The sequence below is a fragment of the Ascaphus truei genome, chromosome 6, assembly GCF_040206685.1.
Source record: "Ascaphus truei isolate aAscTru1 chromosome 6, aAscTru1.hap1, whole genome shotgun sequence".
In the NCBI taxonomy this organism is placed as follows: domain Eukaryota; kingdom Metazoa; phylum Chordata; class Amphibia; order Anura; family Ascaphidae; genus Ascaphus; species Ascaphus truei.
Genome location: NC_134488.1, coordinates 131,143,333 through 131,166,048, shown reverse-complemented (window position 1 = coordinate 131,166,048; position 22,716 = coordinate 131,143,333). Strand labels below are relative to the sequence as shown.

At 45.9% G+C, this 22,716-nt stretch overlaps 1 protein-coding gene across 17 annotated transcripts in view; it reads left to right on the top strand.

The window, feature by feature from the left end:
* The window catches only part of LOC142497911 (sialic acid-binding Ig-like lectin 16), a 226,293-nt gene that overhangs the window by 20,526 nt on the left and 183,051 nt on the right, over positions 1–22,716 (top strand). For 16 of the 17 annotated variants that reach the window (XM_075606354.1, XM_075606351.1, XM_075606346.1 and 13 more), the window contains 2 exons: positions 6,879–7,208; positions 14,528–14,563. In XM_075606354.1, coding sequence (XP_075462469.1) covers positions 6,879–7,208; positions 14,528–14,563 — 366 coding nt within the window. The remainder of the gene's footprint in view (positions 1–6,878; positions 7,209–14,527; positions 14,564–22,716) is intronic. The other variant, XM_075606350.1, reaches the window with a different exon arrangement.

Sequence of the window (22,716 nt, the reverse complement as noted above, 5' to 3'; positions counted from 1 at the left end):
GACCATTTGGATTTGACTAAGTAATTGTTATTAGCAAAAAAGCATGCGGAGTTGCTTTACTATGTAATGTTAGGCACAGACTTGATTATTATTATTATTTATACTTTATATATACTGCTGCGACACACTTTATTCGAGCAAATGACCAGTTTGTACCTGGCAGATACCTGGAATGCGCCGCTCCTCACCTCTGACAAGCCCCGTTGCGTTTGCCTTCCCAGCCACGGTTCATGCCTGGCTGACGGGGGCCTGATCTGTTAAATGATAATGATCAGGATTTAATAGGCTGCAATGCTTCGCGTGTCCACCAGATGGCATAAATTCATGAATTGTAATGCAGTATATATATACAGTACTGTATATACACAGTATACTGCACCGACACACTTTATTCGAGCAAATACCCGGTATGTACCTGGCAGATACCTGGAATGCGCCGCTCCTCACCTCTGACAAGCCCCGTTGCATTTGCCTTCCCAGCCTGGGTTCATGCCTGGCTGATGGGCGGCTGATCTGTTAAATGATAATGATTAGGATTTAATAGGCTGCAATGCTTCGCGTGTCTACCAGATGGCATAAATTCATGAATTGTAATGCAGTATATATATATGTACTGTGCAGTATTGCAGCCAGCGGGAATAAAATGCTTCAATCCCCGCTGGAAAATAACTCAATGCACTCGGGCAGAAAACAGTCACAAACCTCAATACACCCGGGTATACCCGAATTCGTGGGACTAGCCGAGCTCGAATAAAGTGTGTTGCCAGTGTATATATATATATATATACATATATATATATACATATACTGTATAACAACTACCCTATAACCCCTAACATACAGTACTGTACACATACAGTACTGTATATGCACATACATAAATGATACTACTGTATGGGCGGCGGGGGCGAGATGTGTTTGCAGCAGAGAGAGAACCGCTGCTCTCTCTCTGCGCAAACATCGGCACATTAAAAATTATTTTAAATACATTTTTATTGATAGTGTAGATGTGCAGGGGGTCTCCGGAGCTGAACCGCGTTGGTTTCAGGTCTGGGTACCCCCTGCTCCCCGAGATACAGCCCCCTTTATGAGGTGCCGGTATCCCTCTGCTTGGTTTAAAGGTCCCGATCACGTGATCGCGGCCTGTAAACCAAGCAGAGCAGAGGGATACCGGCACCCCCTAAAGGGGCCTGTATCTCGGGGAGCAGGGGGTCCCCAGACCTGAAACCAGTGCGGTTCTGCTCCAGAGACCCTCTGCACATGTACAGTATAAATAAAACACATACAGTATATACAGTAAATAAACACTCGTTCTTTACCTTAGCGGCTATGCGCTATGGTAAAGAAGCAGCATTTCTGTATTTTAATAATATTGTACAGTGAGCAGGGGGTTCCCTGAGCCAGAAATTAATGCTCAGGGACCCCCCCTGCTCCTGCTCAATATTATTAAAAATACAGAAATGCTGCTTCATTACCATAGCGGATAGCCGCTAAGGCAATGAAGGGGTTAACCCACCGTGCCCGCTTTATTGTGGGTAGTGGGGATGGGAGAGGGGGGTATTTGGCCCTTGGTGTGAGTTTAGGACTTGCGGGGGGGTTGCGGGTGCACTTAACCCCTTCACGACCGTAGCAGTTAATACCGCTACGGTCATGAAAGGGTTAAGCCCTCCCGCTACCCCCCCCCGCAAGCCCTAAACAAGCACCGTTGGGGCTAATACCCCCTTCACCCACCCCCGCTACCCACAATAAAAAAAACTCACACACAGCAGCCGCCAAAAAATAAATAAATAAATCTAAATAAATAAATAAATGACAATAAATACATTTGAAATACATTTCTATTGATAGTGTAGATGTGCAGGGAGTCTCCGGAGCTGAACCGCTTTGGTTTCATGTCTGGGGACCCCCTGCTCCCCGAGATACAGCCCCCTTTATGAGGTGCCGGTATCCCTCTGCTTGGTTTAAAGGGCCCGATCACGTGATCGCGGCCTGTAAACCAAGCAGAGCAGAGGGATACCGGCACCCCCTAAAGGGGCCTGTATCTCGGGGAGCAGGGGGTCCCCAGACCTGAAACCAGTGCAGTTCTGCTCCGGAGACCCTCTGCACATGTACAGTATAAATAAAACACATACAGTATATACAGTAAATAAACACTCGTTCTTTACCTTAGCGGCTATGCGCTATGGTAAAGAAGCAGCATTTCTGTATTTTAATAATATTGTACAGTGAGCAGGGGGTTCCCTGAGCCAGAAATTAATGCTCAGGGACCCCCCCTGCTCCTGCTCAATATTATTAAAAATACAGAAATGCTGCTTCATTACCATAGCGGATAGCCGCTAAGGCAATGAAGGGGTTAACCCACCGTGCCCGCTTTATTGTGGGTAGTGGGGATGGGTGAGAGAGATGTATTTGGCCCTTGGTGTGAGTTTAGGACTTGCGGGGGGGTTGCGGGTGCACTTAACCCCTTCACGACCGTAGCAGTTAATACCGCTACGGTCATGAAGGGGTTAAGCCCTCCCGCTACCCCCCCCGCAAGCCCTAAACAAGCACCGTTGGGGCTAATACCCCCTTCACCCACCCCCGCTACCCACAATAAAAAAAAACTCACACACAGCAGCCGCCAAAAAATAAATAAATAAATCTAAATAAATAAATTAATGACAATAAATATATTTGAAATACATTTTTATTGATAGTGTAGATGTGCAGGGGGTCTCCGGAGCTGAACCGCGTTGGTTTCAGGTCTGGGGACCCCCTGCTCCCCGAGATACAGCCCCCTTTATGAGGTGCCGGTATCCCTCTGCTTGGTTTAAAGGGCCCGATCACGTGATCGCGGCCTGTAAACCAAGCAGAGCAGAGGGATACCGGCACCCCCTAAAGGGGCCTGTATCTCGGGGAGCAGGGGGTCCCCAGACCTGAAACCAACGTGGTTCAGCTCCGGAGACCCTCTGCACATCTACACTATCAATAAAAATGTATTTTAAATGTATTTATTTCTTTTCATGTATTTATTTATTTATTTAGATTTATTTATTAATTGTGCTGCTGCTGCAAGTCCTAAACTCACACCAAGGGCCAAACACCCCCCTCACCCCCGCTACCCCCAATAAAAAAAATTCACGCACAGCAGCCCCACAATTAATAAATAAATCTAAATAAATAAATAAATACATGAAGAGAAATAAATATATACTGTATATATATATATACTGTATATATATACAGTATATATATAATAACAGTCCCTATACATATACAGTATATACTGTGTATATTTATACTGTATACATACATATATATATATATATAGATATATATATATCTATATATATATATCTATATATATATATATATATATATAGATATATATATATCTATATATATATATATATATACAGTATACAGTATATATATATATATATATATATATATATATATATATATATATATATATATATATATATATATATATATATATATATATATATATACACACACACAGTATATACACACACATGATGAACCAATATACAAATACATGTACTGTAGAATGGTTATCAAAATCATACTGTCCTACAAATAACGCTTCTCTATACAGACAATAATAATAATCCATTTAATAATCCTAACTGATCTTACAATATAAAACATAACATTCCAATCCACACAGTACATTGCATTTACATTGTATAAATGATGCATAAAATCTATGCACCATATACATTCTGCAAATGAATGTTAACAATATAATTGCAAGCTACTGTACCAGTAAATACAAACACTTCCAAACAAGTCAACTATTTTAACCAATCAAGTAAACAAAAATCAATATATACTGTAAGTACCAACCAGAAAACACAATTTAAAACCAAAGCTAACCCTTACAATACCAAGGATTACATCTATCTAATTGTAAAAAACCTTATACATTATACACAGCATTGCAATAAACAAAATACATGATGAACAATACAGTACATCCCCTGTCTTCAGTGTAATCTGTTTAAAGCCCCCTCCCCCCTAATGTTTCGGTTAAACAGATTACACTGAAGGCAGAGAGATGTAAAGCCCCCTCCCCCCTAATGTTTCTGTTAAACAGATTACACTGAAGGCAGAGAGATTTAACAGAAACATTAGGGAGGGGGGAGGGGTCTTTAAACAGATTACACTGAAGGCAGAGAGATGTAAAGCCCCCTCCCCCCTAATGTTTCTGTTAAACAGATTACACTGAAGGCAGAGAGATTTAACAGAAACATTAGGGAGGGGGGAGGGGTCTTTAAACAGATTACACTGAAGGCAGAGAGATGTTTCTGTTACAGTAAATCTCCCTCCCTGCATTGCTGTCAGTGCAGTGTATGTAAATGTGGGGAGGGGGGGACCCAATGTGCATACTGTGAGGTCTAACCACCCTCACCCCCTTCCCACATACCGTTACCCCCCCCCCATCCTGGCCATGGCCCCTCCGCTTCTGCAAAACAGAGACAAAAATTAAAACATCCAAAGTAATGTCCCCTAACCCCTTAATCACCATAGCGGTTATTAACCGCTACAGTCATGAAGGGGTTAACCCACCCTCACCAACCACTCGGGATGCCTACATACCCTCCCACACTAACCCCCCCCGTGAGGCCTAACCACCCAGTCAGTACCCACAATAAAGCGGGCACGGTGGGTTAACCCCTTCATTGCCTTAGCGGCTATCCGCTATGGTAATGAAGCAGCATTTCTGTATTTTTTTTTTTCCAAATTTTTTATTAGGCAGATAAGTCATTACATGGTATAAACATTGCAAGCAATATATCAGCCTAGTATACATTTTTTCTTTTTCTTGAGTGAAAAGAGAAAAGTAAAGACTCAACGTCCCCTTGACCTACTGTGGTCCATCAGGGAGGCGCGAGTGTGGAAACAGAAAGGGAATAGAGTGGGGGTGTGGGGTGTGGGAGGGGGTGGGGTGTGGGGGGGAGGCTGGAAAGGGTATGGCGGGAGGAGGCCTTGATCCCATATTCCATATTTATTTATTTTTTTTTTCCCCTAGTTTGGGCTCTAGTGTGATTTTTGCCTCTAGTTTGTTAGGGGGTGTTTCGCCTTATATCCATGTGGGTGTACCATGGATCCCAGATGTTTGTGAATGAGGTGGATGACCTCTTAAGGAAAGCAGACAATCTCTCCATGTCCATTACTTCTTGCACCCTTCTTATTATTGTTTGTTTTGAGGGGGGAGACACTTTCTTCCAGGCGGCAGCCACCGCACATCGAGCCGCCGTTAGAATGAAGGAGACTAATTTTCCTGTAGGCCGGTCCAGGTAGTCTAAGGGCCTGGCCAACAGGTAGGTCAGCGGTTCAATAGGTATTGTGAGGTCTGTGACCTCCTCTATTAATTTTTGTGTTGTTTCCCAGTATTTCTGAATTTCCGGACATGACCACCAAATGTGGGCCATGTCCCCCTTTTGACCGCAGCCTCTCCAACATAGATCGGATGCCAGTGGGTAGATTTGATTTATTCTAACTGGGGTAAGATACCAGCGGTACAGTATTTTGTAAATATTTTCTTTGATTGTGGTACATATGTATTTTTAATAATATTGAGCAGGAGCAGGGGGGGTCCCTGAGCATTAATTTCTGGCTCAGGGAACCCCCTGCTCACTGTACAATATTATTAAAATACAGAAATGCTACTTCTTTACCATAGCGCATAGCCGCTAAGGTAAAGAACGAGTGTTTATTTACTGTATATACTGTATGTGTTTTATTTATACTGTACATGTGCAGAGGGTCTCCGGAGCAGAACCGCACTGGTTTCAGGTCTGGGGACCCCCTGCTCCCCGAGATACAGGCCCCTTTAGGGGGTGCCGGTATCCCTCTGCTCTGCTTGGTTTACAGGCCGCGATCACGTGATCGGGCCCTTTAAACCAAGCAGAGGGATACCGGCACCTCATAAAGGGGGCTGTATCTCGGGGAGCAGGGGGTCCCCAGACCTGAAACCAACGCGGTTCAGCTCCGGAGACCCCCTGCACATCTACACTATCAATAGAAATGTATTTAAAATAATTTTTAATGTGCCGATGTTTGCGCAGAGAGAGAGCAGCGGTTCTCTCTCTGCTGCAAACACATCTCGCCCCCGCCGCCCATACAGTAGTATCATTTATGTATGTGCATATACAGTACTGTATGTGTACAGTACTGTATGTTAGGGGTTATAGGGTAGTTGTTATACAGTATATATATATATACAGTATATATACTGCATTACAATTCATTATAGGAGACGGCTTCAAAGAGAACAGCTCGCAAGCCATGTGTTTTTACACGGCATTGCAGTATTTCAGCCAGCCGGAATAAAATGCTTAAATCCCTGCCGGGAAAATAACGCAATGCACTCTGGCAGAAAACGATCAGAAACCTGAATACACCCGGGTATACCCGAATTCACGGGACTAGCCGAGCGAGAATAAAGTGTGTCGCCACTGTAATGTGATAATATGTCCTACGGCGCAGTACAATGGGGGAAATGATAAAACCAGCATAAAAAACAGATTAACATAAATTCTAGCCCAATAACATGTAGGACAAGACGTCCCAATGAGATTAAATATTCATGTCACGTCACCGTATAGTGGAAAGTATAAAGTTAAAAATCCATAGTTCCTTTCTACACCCAGACCCCTCCTTACCCTGCAGCGGGAAGAATACATTTATTTATCCAGTCATTCTGTATCTCATCATTATGTCAGCCTGCGGCAGGGAGAGAGATTCAGGTACTCTGTTTCTGTGTCAGGGTGGCAGCCTGCATTGGCAGAGACACATACAGGGGGTACTGTATTAGTTTGTTCAGGGTAAATGTATATTACTCTACAAATCATTTCTTGTTCATCCTGTAGATCTAAGAGAAACGCCCAGTATCTCTTCCTTGGGGAATCTCATCGCAGGTAAACAGGTGACACTGGCATGCACAGCTCCTGGGAAATGCTCCGGGACGGCTCCAATAATCACATGGGAGGGAAGTGTAAGGGAAGACAACACTGTCTCTGTCCCAGGGCTCAAATGGGTGAACAAAGCAATGAAGGATAATCTGACTGGCACCTGGACCTACTCCTCAAAGGCCACGTTTACCCCATCTCTGAAGGATCACCAGTCATCTATAACCTGCAGGGTCACTTTCCCAGCTGTGCCAACGTCTACCCAGAAAACCATCATACTGGGTGTTCAATGTAAGTATATTCCCTCCCATATACACCCGTAAGTTTCCTTACACATACAGCTGCAGCGGCCGATATTCAAACAAATCTAGGTGCTGATTTTGTGTGCTCTGCTGTACTCCACACAGCATGAAAGCAGCCAATCGCCCCAGGCTCCCACACTTATCGTGATTGCTTTGTTGAATCTCATGGATTCTGTTTCTTTGGGTGCAATGAAATGAATGAATTGTAATGTGTACAATACTGTGCTACTGTGTCAATTTAAGGTGTTTAAAAAACAGAACTCTAAAATGCCATTTTCTGCACTTGCCGCACTCACGTCTTAAGGCGGTACGGTTGGAATACCTCCCGTGTCATGACATCGGTATTCCGATGTACACAACGCGTGGTGTTTGAATAACGGCCGCTGCAGCTGTACTAAACTGTTCCCTCACTTATACCCTACACATACTAAGCCTTTATCTTTCTTAGGCTTCATTTATAGTGCAGGCGCCTGTCGCACACTCTGATGGGGAAGTGTGGCCATGACGTCACCAGCCTGGTTTGCCCTCATTGGTTAAACTGCTCACGTGGCGCGAAAAAACAAAAAAGTTTGTCACTTCAAAATTATGCCGCACCGGCGTGCTTCCTCGGGTGCGCGGTCGCGTGCACTATGGCCGGCCGATAGAGCTGCTGTATTTTGTTCATGTTGTGCGCACTATAATTGTGGCCTTATAATTGTATTCAGCCTTATTACGTGTACATCATGGATTCTGTCCGGTCTTATTAGGTGCTGCAGGGAGGTGCGGTGCTGCAGGATAGCCGGTGCTTTTGTGGACTGGGGCTGCGGGTTGGGCGGTGCTGCGGGGGTTGATGCTGAGTGGGGGGCAGTACTGCGCTGGGTGGGCAGTACTGCAGAGGGCCGGACCTGCGGTGGGGGTGGTGCTGCAGGGGGTCTGCGGGTGGGGTGGAGCTGTGTGGGGAAGAGGGTCGGTACTGCTGGGGGCAGTGCTGCAGTGTGGTGCTGTTGGAGGGGGCCGTCCTGAAAGGGTGGCAGGTGCTGCGCGGGGGGAGTTAATGAAATATTAACAAATCTACAATCATACGGTGTGAAATGGGAATTGTAGATATTTTCCATCTCATTGCTGTTGCAAAGATCATTTTCACCTTTCTCTTGAGGGAGGAAATCTCTCAGTGACTACAACTATTACGTTTTGGCAGTGCCGGATTACCCAAAGGCCCGATAGGCCTGGTACGGCCGGTGCTGCGGAGGGGCTGTGCTGCAGTTACAGACACCCGCTCTCTTCCCCACAACAACTAAACTCATTGCCGGAGGCGGCCTTTGTAAAGGTCTCTTACTTTCTACTGCCGCGTCGTCTTCCTTCTTCTGCAGCGAAGCGTTGTCATGGAAACATTACGGGTACAACCGCGGCCCCTTGTATTCTCTAACATCTCCAAATTTTTTCGGGGATTTTTTCCGAATGCCACGCACTTTACCGCACTTCACCGCGTTCATGCCGCATTCATGCCTAGATAGCGCTAATAAAATGCACTAGGATAAAGGCGGCCGCGGCTAAAATATCGGAACATACTGCATCAAATACTGCATCTGCCCGCGGTTTTCAAAGTTGCGCCGATACGGCCGCACTAGGATAAAGGCGGCCGCCACTGTAGCTGCAAGAGAAGGAGGCCCGGGCGGCAAAATTGTAAATCTACCACAGCAGGTGTGTGCTTAGACCCAAACACACAGCTCCGAAATAAACAATCTTAGTCATCTCAAAAAACAAAAGAACACAAAGATATTAAGCCTGCTACCCTATCAAGGAAGACACATTTAGCAGGAGACTACACTAATATTTTTTAATTGTGATAGTTTGTTTTTTCCATTTTGCCTTTGGGGCCACTAAAGATGTACACATTTTTAGCAAAAATTCTAAGTTACAACCGATTAATCTGATTGCCAATTCTTGGAGTCAGGAAGGAATTAATTTTTTCCCTTAATGGGGTTTTGTGTTTGCCTTCCTCTGGATCAATAAGTAAGTATAGATATAGGATAAAGTATCTGTTGTCTAAATTTAGCATAGGTTGAACTTGATGGACCTATGTCTTTTTTCAACCTCATCTACTATGTAACTATGTAACTATGTAATATTATATTATAATGCGTTTATTCGTACATGTGAATATTTGACGCTTGATTTTTAAAAATGTGACATTCGTCTACCTTAGTTCCAATGTGTCACAGGGAACTCTTGTAGCGGGTAGGACCTGGGTGGCTGGAACAGTAGGGGAGGCAAGGATTGTTGGGGTCACAGGTTGAGGTCGGAGGCAGGCGGCAGGTAGCGTGGTCAGGGTCGCAAACAGAGGTGCAGCAACAGGAAGGCAGGAGCAGGACAGGGTAGCAGGAACTGAGACTACAGTAGGTAAAGGACTGAGAACAGGGAGCAGGGAACAAACAGGGACAAGCCAGATTACCAGCAAGGGCCTTTAATAATGTACATTACTCCAACACAGAACAGAAACAGAGGCATAGGAGTAAGGAGTCTGACAACAAAACAACTGGCATATAGGGCGCTGCAAGGAACCTCCAGATGGGTGCGTCCAACTTACATGCAAGGGCATGGACATGAGGAACACGGGCACAAGAAATGGGCGCACCAGGCTCCAGGTGTATTTTGAATAAATTCTTTCCTAAAGAAACCCGTGGAGCCCTGAATCCTTTTTCTTGTTGCTGTTTTTTTGTGACCAACATATTTCTTTTAGTTTGGGAATCAGGAACTTCCCGATGGGTACGTTCAACTCAATCGCAAGGGCATGGACATCAGGAACATGGGTATCAGGAATGGATGCATCAGACTCTCCATACGAGTCAGTGGGGACATTGAGTTTACTCTCCGTGGTCTCTTTTTGTGACTGCCGTTTCGTGGTAACACTTAATGAGCATTTAAGACCAGCTATTTGCGTTTTCAGTTCTTGAAGCTGTCTTTCTGCATTTCTTTTCCCACTCAATGCAGTTGCCAGTTCAGCTTCTTTGGAATGGAGTCGAGATTCCATATCTTCCAGCTGACACAGAGCAAGGCTTAAATCGGTCTCCTTTTCTTTATTTCCGATCTGCAGCTGCCGGTACTCCTCCCGGACCTTGTCCAGCTCTAGATCCAGCTGCAGCCGGGCCTTCTCACGGACTGTGTGGTCCAGCAGTCCACAGGAATCGGACATTTTGAACTCATAGTGCAGTGTCAGGCTGGCCACTTGACGGATGGACACCTCCTCTCTCTCTTATGTATCTCTTTATCTTGAGCTCAGCGATCTGCGCCTGCAGCGCTGTGAGTTGCTGGGATGTGTGTTCAGCTGCCAGGTTTAGCTCTTCCACTTCCAGGCTTTGCTGCAAGTTCCACTCCTCAGCGAGGGACCACTGTTTGAGTGCATCCTGCAATTCTCTCAGGGCCTTCATCTCTTCACTGTGCTCCTTCTGAGCTTGCTTCCATGCATCCTTCATTACGTTTTGGAACTCTGACAATTCCTTTGCTAGGGTCCCAGGAGCTTGCCTTTTCCAGGTTTCTTTCTCCTGGGAGTACTGACTGTTGGGGATGGAGCAGTGTCCCTGCTCCTCTAGCTCTTGCATCAGTTTATGGAGTGCCTTGTGCCCGTCTTATACAGATATAACTGCCTCTAAGCTGATCCTCCTCCAGTGAGGCTTTGGTTATGTTCAGTGTGGCCTTAAGCTCCTCATGCTGCTCCCTGGGGAAACACACTGGGTACTCAAATGCTCTTGCAGCATCATTACTTTGTTAGCAGTCTGGATACTTTCTACCAGCAGAACTCGCTGCTTCTCCTCAGCATCCACTTGTCTTTCCTTGGCGTCCTGCAGACTCGGACGCACTTCTTGCAGCTGGCTCTGCAGCATATTTTCTGCTTGTGTGCGCTGCTCCAGGGAGACATGTTCTTCTTGCAGCACTCTCTCTGCATTCTGCAATGCTGTCTGTACGTCTAACTTTTCCTGAGCCAATTGTTTCTTTACTCTTTGGGCTTGGTGAAGCTTCTCAGTCTCTCCACTGACCCGACTAGTCAGATTCATAACCTCTTCCTTTAGGTTTAAACTATGTATTGAGTAATTGTGATGGGAGAAAAATTTGGCACCGCAGATAATGGATAACGAGGCTGGTCTTGGATGATAAAAAAAGTCACTTTATTTGGGCATAATAGCCAACATTAAAAAACACAAGGTATCCCCTGACGCATTTCTCACCTTTCTTTGAGAAAGCGCCCTAAGAGGTGAGAAACGCGTCAGGGGATACCTTGTGCTTTTTAATGTTGGCTATCATGCCCAAATAAAGTGACTTTTTATCATCCAAGACCAGCCTCGTTTTCCAGTATTTGCGATGCCCAATTTTTCTCCCATCACAACTTCTCCTGTTCTTACTTTGGAGCACGCTCTGGGACGGCACACGGCTATTACCCATAATTCTTGGGCATTTGTGGATTTCGACAGACGGAGTGGGTCACAGTGAGGAGTTATCATCTGCAGTTCTCGTGGGGATTGTGGTGCGGTAGCAGGATACCGGCTTAGGCGAGTCGCTGACTGATGACGTCACAACAGTGCCATCATTCTCCGTGAGAGTTTGCCAGGAGAAGAAGTCCTCAGCGCTCTGGAAGCCTCCCGAGTGACCGGACATCCTTCCCTGTTGGATTACCAGAATCGAGGACATCAGTCCCAAGCTAAGTGCCCCCCCCCCCACTTCCTTCCTCTCCCATTGCCATATCCACACATTGAGGACACCTCCATTATATACCGTGTAATCAGGACCGGCACAGAGTATATCATCACAGTGCTTGGTCCAAACACGGAGAGGTTAATCTAGGTTATATACCATTGGGGGACACTCTTTGGATCTCAGCTATATGATTGATGGACATATACACCTACCGTGGCCACTTCCACCGATTTATACAGTCATTTGGCCGTCCCATTACTACAACATTCATGTTGTCCAATTAATTTTACCACATCCACTACAGCTGATTGGAGCATACTTACGGGAGCTCTTCTCCCGAATTTTCTACTATGTATTGATTAAACCCAAACAGTGCATCCAAACCCACAGCACAGGCATATGTCCATAGAAAATGAAGCAATGATCCAAATTGCATAAGGCAGCAGTTCCTCTGTCCCAACTATTATAACAAGTATATCCAGTGAGTGAGTATCACATAAGCTTGATTGAAGAACCGCAATCTTATTGAATAAGTAATGGTAGCCAATAGTATAGCTTAGTTACATGATGCATACACATTGTGGCAGTACTCACTGTCTTTCTTGTTTGTAGGCAGAGTTGCTTGAACTGCACGGCGTGCTCCAATCCAAACAGCAGCACAGGAAGAACAGGAAGCAAACGGAGGTGCACAGCCGAAGTAAACTCCACCAGGCAAGGTAACAGCAGTTAAAACGTCTATTTATTGGCACAAAATAATTAAAAAAAAACACTCCAACGCGTTTCGCGCAGGAGGCGCTTTATCAAAAAGACTGATAAAGCGCCTCTTGCGCGAAACGCGCTTGAGTGTTTTTTTTATTATTTTGTGCCAATAAATAGTAGTTTTAACTGCTGTTACCTTGCCTGGTGGAGTTTACTTTGGCTGTGCACCGCCGTTTTGCTTCCTGTTCTTCCTTTAGGTTTATGTTCTCCTTCTTTACTGACTCTATGTCCCTTAGGACCGTCTTACAGGCATCCCTCACTGTACACAGCTCTGTGTCTTGACCGTGGCCTTCCTGGCAAGAGTGTTCCAGCTCGGTACTAAGCCTGTTAACTTCTTTCTGAGACGCTTCTAGTGCTGCGCCAACTTGATCCATGAAACTCTGGTCGTGGGCAGAATCAGCGTATGCCTTCTCCAGCTTACTTGACAACAATCTCCAACTGATCCTTTTCTTGTTCCAAGACAGCCTCTGCTCTTTCCAGTGCCAATTGCATCCTTGACTTTTCTTCTATCAATAGTCTCTTCTCCTTAGTTACTATTTAACTCTTTGAAGGCCTCTCTCACAGAACGTCTCTCCTCCCGAGTGGCTCCTATTTCTGTTCTAAGCTTGTGAAAATCCTTTTGATAGGCTTTAAGCTCTGTATTAAGCCTGTCAATTTCCTCCACAGAGATCTCCAGTACTGTTTGAAGGTGATCAATGGAGCACTGTAACACGGGAGACCAGGCATTTACACCTTTATACTGGGATCATATCACTAAGCAAAACCAAATGATAAAACAAATTGTAATTTATTCCATTGAAACAGATGTACACACAGTAGATCACAAAATACAAGAGGTGAACACACTTACTGGGGGTCTGGGGGGGGAAACTAGAATTTCCTAGCTTCTACAGTCCATAAAACAAAGTTTGTAGTTGACCGGGACTTAGCCCAAGAAGTCCTGGAACTCAAATCGGCATGAAGTTCTTGACGTCACCGTTGTATCCGCTCCGGAGACACCGAAATCCCTTAACCGGGAGATAGCACCAAATGTCCTGGTACTTTTTTCGACTTGACGTTCCAGCCCGGACCGCTACGTTCTCTACTCAGAACTTGGCCCTAAAAAGTGGGACTTAGAAAATGTCTTGCCTTGAAATTTCTGAAGCCGGCTTGCGTCTATTTCTCCAAGAGCATTTTTTGGTGATTTTGAATTTGCCGCTCTAGTCTTGGCGCTCAAAGTCCTAGAGAATCTCAACTCCAGATTGGCTGCTGTGTTTCTTATAGTATTTTGGAGTCCATTCACAAAATACTACAGCCAATCCCAGCTTGGGAACTTTACAATCAGCCAATCAGCTGTCTGCCAGTCTTCTGAAGCTGGGCGAGCTGATTTCTGAATGAAACAAGGGCATGCGCGAGTTTGTCACCTTAGCCACTTTTTCATGCAGAAGCCACCCGCAAGTCTGGAAAGGCGAATACTTGCCGGAACGGATATGCTATTGACTCCATATTTCCCAGGTACGGCTTATGAGTTGTGCCCATTTTTTTGCACGTGTCTCTCTCTCTCTTCCCCCTGTCTCCACTTCCAATACGTTGGCGATATTGGGCTACTGCCAAAACATATTGCCAATGTTTTTCACACACCTCACAATGCAGAAAAGTTGCAAAGGGCCAAACAAAGCCAGGCAGGGTGGTCACCTGCTGACATCCCTCGGCCGGATGCTACCGAAAACATAGAAGTGTGTACCATGTCACATGGGGGATGAATGTAGGGTACGGTGGGAAGGGGGGGGGGGGAAGCAGGAAGTGAGGAAAATGCAGCAAGACCCACCTGACACTTTGCAACTCTAGTTACTAATGTGTGTGCTATTTTATTCCTGTAATGTACACATATTTGTATTACAGATGAACTCTCCATCTTGATCACCATTGAAATTCCAGGTACTATTGTATATATTTCTGACTCTTATACCAAACTATTAATTAATCACCCAGTGTTAACACCCCTCATCTTTCCACACAGTGTTTAAATACACCTCACAAAATGTCACTCTTTACATACTCTGCAACTTAATTGTCCTTCTGCACTAAAATTTCCAACTCATTCTTACACATGGCCATAATCCTTCTGCGCTCACATCTCATCTTGCTCTCTGTAACCTGTACTCTCCCTTACTCACAGATATACACTATATATTTCCATATATACACTATCACTTGTCTTCTTCTCTTTACACCTAGTCGGTTATTTATCAACGTCTTTCATCTAAAAGAAATGTGTAGAAAAGCCAGTGCGAAAACAGCCTAGTAATAAAATAATAAAGTAAATGGGATTTTCTTTCCTCATTAATCTGGTATACCTAAATAAACGCACAATAAATGCATGGAATATTGTACAACGTTTTTACTAAGTGAAAGGAAAAGAATTACCCAATAGTGACAATCACAAACACAAGTACTGTGAGTGTATAATGAGTAGAGGAGACAGATCCCTTAGTGCTGCTGCTAAATGTGCACTGGGACCTAGGATCACCCCGAAGCCGATATCCTGGTGCTCTTTCTCTGCATCAGTTATTCAGTCCGAGACTCCAGCAAATCTCTGACAGGAATGACCTGTAGCCGACAAGGAAACACAGCTCTTCTTGTACTGCACCGACACACTTTATTCGAGCAAATACCCGGTATGTACCTGGCAGATACCTGGAATGCGCCGCTCCTCACCTCTGACAAGCCCCGTTGCATTTGCCTTCCCAGCCTGGGTTCATGCCTGGCTGATGGGCGGCTGATCTGTTAAATGATAATGATTAGGATTTAATAGGCTGCAATGCTTCGCGTGTCTACCAGATGGCATAAATTCATGAATTGTAATGCACTATATATATATGTACTGTGCAGTATTGCAGCCAGAGGGAATATAATGCTTCAATCCCTGCTGGAAAATAACTCAATGCACTCGGGCAGAAAACAGTCACAAACCTCAATACACCCGGGTATACCCGAATTCGTGGGACTAGCCGAGCTCGAATAAAGTGTGTCGCCAGTGTATGATGAGTACTTTGGGTTACATGATTTTGTTTGTGTGGCCATGTTGCCCCTGGCTATATATATTTCTGCACTAGTACTATAAGTCCCAGTGGCAGCAGGCAGTTGAAACTGTGAAGGGGTAACCAGGCTCACTAATAAAGGTCAAGCCCACTTGGTTGCCCCTGATCCATGTTTTGGGGTCCTGGTGTCAGCTCTTGGACCTGACTGTTGTATATGTACTGCTGTGCCTGCATGTAAAATATGGGACAATAAAGAAGTTTTATGTTTTTGCCTTTCCAGGAGTGCTAGCAAGCAGAGATTGGTAGGCTACGAGTTTCAGGGTGGGTTTTGCGGAGAAAATCCTTACAGATTGTCGCTATGTAGCGTGGTTCCAGAGTTACTGGATACCCCAAAAGTGTATCCGAGAATTAGGTAAGATTCTCGGATACATGGAAGCATGTGGTCAAAATCCTACCCTGAAAACGTTCTTGCTGCTCACCGCCAGGAGTCCCTGCTTCAGCACAGACCAGAAAGGTAAAAGGGGATCAAGGTATCCCCAGAATGGTATAGGGGTCCCTAGAATAAAGGGGGATGCCCAGTTCATGCCCAAGTCACCCTGATCCTGGTATAGGGGTTCAGGGTGTACTCCAGCTATAGGATAAAGCTGTGAGGTTTATTTTGTGTAAAAATGTTAAGTCAGGTTTTTGCAGTGCGGGATATGGCTAGTGAGAATAGAGAATATACATTCTGATTCTATCGCTGACACCAAAGAAGGACTTAGACATTTTTAGCAAGACACAGTATCAAAGTATTAACAATCCAAAAAATAGTACCAGCACTCTCTGTCTCACAGCTACAGATATAAGCGAATACCAGTGTAGGGCAAATGAATAATTTAATGACACTAATAATAAACTGAAAATATAGCAACAATAGCCAATACGCCAATGCAAGAATAAATATCACCATAGAGGAAATGAAAATATAGGGGGTAGAGGGGAAAGAAGGAGAAGGGGAAAAAAACACAAAAGAAAAGCAAAAAATCACAAAAATGGAAAAAGGAAAGCAAACTAGGGGGGCGACGTTTCGAGGGGTGACCTCTTCATCTGGCCCATTCCCCCTGGTCCCAAAGGGTCCCAGAGGTACTTCCCTAAGCCTTCCCTCCCCACTGTCAAATGATCCCACATCATTTGACAGTGGGGAGGGAAGGCTTAGGGAAGTACCTCTGGGACCCTTTGGGACCAGGGGGAATGGGCCAGATGAAGAGGTCCATTTTTGTGATTTTTTGCTTTTCTTTTGTGTTTTTTCCCCCTTCTCCTTCTCCTTCTTTCCCCTCTACCCCCTATATTTTCATTTCCTCTATGGTGATATTTATTCTTGCATTGGCGTATTGGCTATTGTTGCTATATTTTCAGTTTATTATTAGTGTCATTAAATTATTCATTTGCCCTACACTGGTATTCGCTTATATCTGTAGCTGTGAGACAGAGAGTGCTGGTACTATTTTTTGGATTGTTAGTACTTCTGAAGGGTATTAGGGTCCCTTCCTGTTCCGTGCACCCTGCAACCTTGCTGAGTCATTGTGTCAGAGTGCTGTCTATCACCCCCCCCCCCCTTTCTACCACAGTATCAAAGTATATTTTATTAAACGAGTATGTTTAAAATGTATAATGCTTTGTGCACTGTAATATGAGCAGGGAATTTTCAAGTCCGGGAACCTAAGAGACCAAATGGCTACCAAGTTAGTGCCAGCAGGTCTGGGCTAGGTCTGGACTTGAAAGCCACACTTACCCCAGATGTGTGAAAGTCATTAGAGAATGGTTGGGTGGAGAATCCGCGTTCTGGGATGAATACAAGCCATTCCGGCAAGTAGTCACCTCCCTAGACGTAGAGGCACCTAGCCCCGCGGATGGATTCTAAATAAAAAGTGGCTATGGTGGCAAACTCACGCATACCCTTATTCCATTCAGAAGAACCCACTGCCCAGCTTTGGAAGACTGACAAGCAGCTGATTGGCTGGTTCTAAAATTCCCACGTTTGGATTGGCTATAGTATTTCATAAATTAATCTGAAATACTATAAGAAACCCAGCAGCCATTCCAGACCTCAGATTCTAAGCGCTAAGAGAGCAGCAGCAAATTTGAAAACACCAAAAGATACTCGGTGAGAAATAGCAGCGTCCGGCTTCAGAGATTTTCAAGTCAATAAATTTTCTAAGTCCAGCTTTCCAAGGACAAGTTCTCAGAATAGAATGTAGTGGTCGCGGCTGGAGCTTCAAGCCCAAAAGAGTGCCAGGGCATTTGTTACTATCTCCCGGTCAAGGGATTTCAGCAGCTCTGGAGCGGATACAGCGGTGGTGTCTGGTATGTCATGCCAAATTGAGTTCCAGGTCTTTTGCGAGTACATCCTGGTAACCTAAAGACTTTGTTTTAAGGACTATCTGAGTTAGCAAAGGTTAGTTTTTTTAACCCAGATCCCCCAGTAAAGGTGTTGTAACGCACTGTGTGTACGTCTGTTTCAATGGAATAAATTAGAATTTGTTTTACTTCTTGGTCTTGCTCAATGAATGATCCCATTATAAAGGTGTAAGTTGCCTGGTCTCCCGTGACAGCAGTGCTAGGGTTAATTCCCTTTCACATGGCCTAGCATGTGAGCCTTATCCCGCGTAAGTTACTTTGATTCAGTTACAGGCCATGTCTGCCTGGTAGGATACTAACTGGGTCACATGTATAGTGGTGTGATGCTTTTGAGTCATCTAGTCCTGTTCAGATACTGGAGCTGAGGGATTAACCCCATCCCAGGTATAAAAGGCAGGGGCCCTCCCTTTCTGGAGAGTTACAGTCCAAGCCTTGGGCTGGTGTGTTCCTGCCTTGCGCCTCATGGGCGGAGGATGTCCAGACTAGCCTGGGGGCCTCAAGCCCATGGGGAGCCTAGTCCTACCATGCTTAGGGACAGGATGATACCCCTGTGCTGGGAGTCATGCAGAGATTGAAGTGTTATTTGTCAGCTGTTCTAGTTATGTTCCAGTTAAGTTCCATTTATGTTCAAGATCTGTACTAACCATGGGCTGGGGTTGAAGGCAGTCCATACTAGGGGTTCTGCGAGCAAGGCTCTGACCCTAGTCCAAAAGCAAGCTATCTATCGCTGGGTTAAGTAGGGTCGAGATGGTGCACCTCTCTTGCAAGAGAGAGACTATGGATACTGTATGTGTCTGCTGTTTCTGCAATAAACCTGTTTGTACTAATGCTGGCACTCGAGCTGCCAGGGCTCGTGCTGCTTCAAATCAATGGCCAAGACTTCCTACAGCTCCTGTGCCTACTGTGTGACCAACCAGGAGGAGAGCTGAATGTCACATCCCGCTGTGGGCTATGTGATATGCCCTACCATCAGCTGGTGCTGAAGGCCTGTGATCAGCCTGTTTCTACACTGCGACTAGAGGAAGTACAGAGCCTCTATGCATTGGTCCGTAAGTTAAAGACACTGGTGGAGAATTCCTCTACGGACACAGAGAGAGACTATATGGAGATAATATATGATCTTTTCCTCCCTGATCAAAGAGCTTCGGTCATCAATAATTGCAGGGAGCACTACTATGTGAGTTCTGACTCAGGAGCGGAATCATTAGGACCTGACACCCGGAAAGAGAGCCTCCTTTCTCCCAAGTGTGTGTGTACTGCTCTGCCCTGTGAACCAAAGTTGGACAACCTGTCTCCACACCGGCCAGGGTTGGAGATGCCCAGTCCTTCTTCTCCTTGATGGTGCAGGAGCAAGCCCGCTTCTTCCAGGATGCCTGTCATTGCATGGAGAAGTCGCGGCAACCTTCATCTACGCCATCCCTGCTGACCAGTCCCGATTGAGAGGAGTCTGCGGCTTGCGGAGGATCCTCGCGGAGAGACAGTGATACCTGCTTCTGGATGGCAGAGCGGCGTGGAGCAACGGCTACAGAGGTACCGGCCGGTACTTCCACCGTTCCTGCTCCCGACGTCAACTGTTTATTGCTGGTGGTTCCAGAGACCGACTTGTCTTTGGTGTTGAGCGATGCTGAGGCCAATCCGCTCCTGCTGCGGTGCCAGGCACTTAATGTCCAGAGCGCTTGCGGCAGTGGAAGCAGACATGGAGGCTCTAGATCCAGGACGTTCACCACCTAGTAAGGCGCGCTTATAGTGCCGGCGACAGAGACGCAACATCACGGCAAACCAAATGCATTGCCGCCGTCGCGTGCGCTTATAGTAAGCACCACGCGACAGCACGACAGAGCAACGGATTGGTCGCGATCGCTGGAAGTCATCTCTATTTGATTTTACAGCGACCGTCGCCTGCCTGTCGCGTCGCCGTCACTGGCACTAGAAGTGCAGCCTAAGGAAGACATAGCAAAGCTGCTTGTGGCAATCGGCCGAGGTCGCTCTAAGGTAACTGTAAGACTGGGACAAACCTATGTTTCAGCCGTTAAGGTTGAGAGCCAGGATGCTTTACTTGCTCCAGTGACGGATGAGGCTGCTTCTACAACAAAGCGGAACATTGTAGTGCCGGCCCAATCTAGTGGTAATACCCCTTATACAACCCAGGTGCCCAGAACTGTGTTCCCGGGAATAAGTGGGGAATGCAAGCCCATAATGTCAGTAAATCCCAAATGTGTCAATACAACTGTATGTGCTGATGATGTGTGTAAATCTACTGTGGGGGATGCATTTGAGGAAATGATGGGATCCTATGTTTCGGGGGTATGATCCACACATGGACCGGACCCCTTTTGTGGGAGGAAGGAGAATATACCCCAAAGCAAAAGGCAGAAATAATGCGTAACCACAGTAAGGATTGTGAGATGGGGCTTGAATCCTCTCCAGGTTTGGAGGAAGCCATATTTGAAGATTCCCATGAGGAACCGTTATTCTGGGTATTGCCAAGGCAGGCATGTGATCAAAATCTTATTAAAAATAGCCGAGCTGACCAGGTGATAATTGAAAGATTCATAAAGTCCCACGGTTATGACTATCCCTACTTTTCAGAACCCTTAATGAGGGAGGTAGAGGAGCATAGGGAAGAATGGGTCAGGAATGCAGTATTAGAGTACATGGCACACAAATGCCGCAGCAAGGCCCATTATACTGCTTACAGGGTGGCTATTTGCTCAAGGTGTGGCACGTCAGCAGAAAAATCTATATGGACAGGGTGAAGTATATTAGTGAGAATGGGAAGAAGCCCTGCTACTCAGTAACCATGCCTGACCATACCGGCAAACTAATTACGAAGCCAGATCCGGCTCACTATTATTGAGTGCCTGTGCTCACAGGTATAATATGCTGCTATGTTGGTTCTTCCTAGGGAAGGGACCTATTATCAAAGTGATTGTTACTGTATATGTTTGTACCATGCACATTATATTTTCTATTATATAAATTTTGATGGTATGGGGTTTATATAATGTTGCCACATTCGGGGCGATGAGGTTATTTCACCAGGGGAAGAATGTAGCCATGTAGCCCCTGGCTATATAGATTTCTGCACTAGTACTATAAATCCTGGTAACAGCAGGCAGTGCTAGGGTTAATTCCCTCTCACGTGGCCTAGCATGTGAGCCTCATCCCGCGTTACTTTGTTTCAGTTACAGGCCATGTCTGCCTGGTAGGATACTAACTGGGTCACATGTATAGTGGTGTGATGCTTTTGAGTCATCTAGTCCTGCCCAGATACTGGGGCTGAGGGATTAACCCCTCCCCAGATATAAAAGATAGGGGCCCTCCCTTTCTGGAGAGTTTCAGTCCAAGCCTTGGGATGGTGTGTTCCTGCCTTGTCCCTCATGGTGTGAGGATGTCCAGACTAGCCTGGGGGCCTCAAGTCCTGCTGGGACATACTACAGATCGGTTGCAGCATTAGGCTAAGTCCCCAGTCAGCACTGTGGCACGCGCGCCCGGCGGGGGGGGGGGCGGCGCGTGTACAGCGCTACACCGCGATCTGCGGTCTGAGGGGAGAGAGAACATTTGCGACGGGAGGGGGCGTGGCGGTAGGTTTGCGGGGCGTGGCCATGATGTCCCGCAGCTGGTTCGCCCTCAATGGCTGAAACGCCGGGGGGGGCGTGGCCACGCCTCCGTGGCAAATGCCAATCTCAAATCTCCTGCCTGCCTGAAAACCTGTCGCGCGCCACTGGAGAAAGGTGCGCGACAAGGTAGGAACTGGGACCGGAGGACCTGGGGGGGCGGGGCTTGATCGCACAGCGCACGCCGTGGCGTGCACTGTAGTAGTTAGTGGGACCGCAGCCATAAGCCTCGGACATAGACACTTTGCCCGTATGGAGGTGCGCTGAGGCTCAGGGAAAGCGGTGCTTTCCCTGGCCTTAGAGCGCGCGCTGTCCGTGGGCGTGTCTGGCCCAGTGACGTTACGGAGCCCTCATTGGGCTAACCGCTCACGTGACCGGCCCTGCGCTCCGGCGAGCGCCAAATCTAAAGTTTAAGACACACGCTTCCACAAGCGTGCGCGAGCCCCTGCTAAAGCCGCTCTCGGGCTCAGTGCTGAGCGTGAGCGCGCCTCAGCACGGGTCAGCAAGACTGATCCTACTATGTCCCAGGCCTTAGGAATATTAGGAGCACGGTTGTATACAGCTTGTCTGTCTATATCTATTTGCTTGCCATTGATGTTGCTGATTTCTTAGGCACATCATTATACATTGGCTGTGAGTTGTGGCCACTTATGCTCCCCCATTTCAGACTTATCAGTATACCATCTGCTACATGTTGTCTATATGTAGTTACTGATACATGCTCCTTTACCTACTGTGCCAACTGTTGATCTTACCAGCAGGGCGATTTAGCTATTTGGTAGCCGCATTAGGGATATTACTATATTATTATATTATATATACCATCATATATCAAGTTTTTCCCTATACGTATTGTTGTTACCCTTCTCCTACCCGCTCCCCCTACAGGGGTATTTTAATGTTGTACACATCGTTTATATTCATGTCACTTGTTTCTTGGCGATAATTTGGTTAATTAAAGTTTTTTATTTTATTTGTGGATGTCACTATTATAATTTTGGCTACTAGACATTTCTGTGTATATATATGGTCTTTT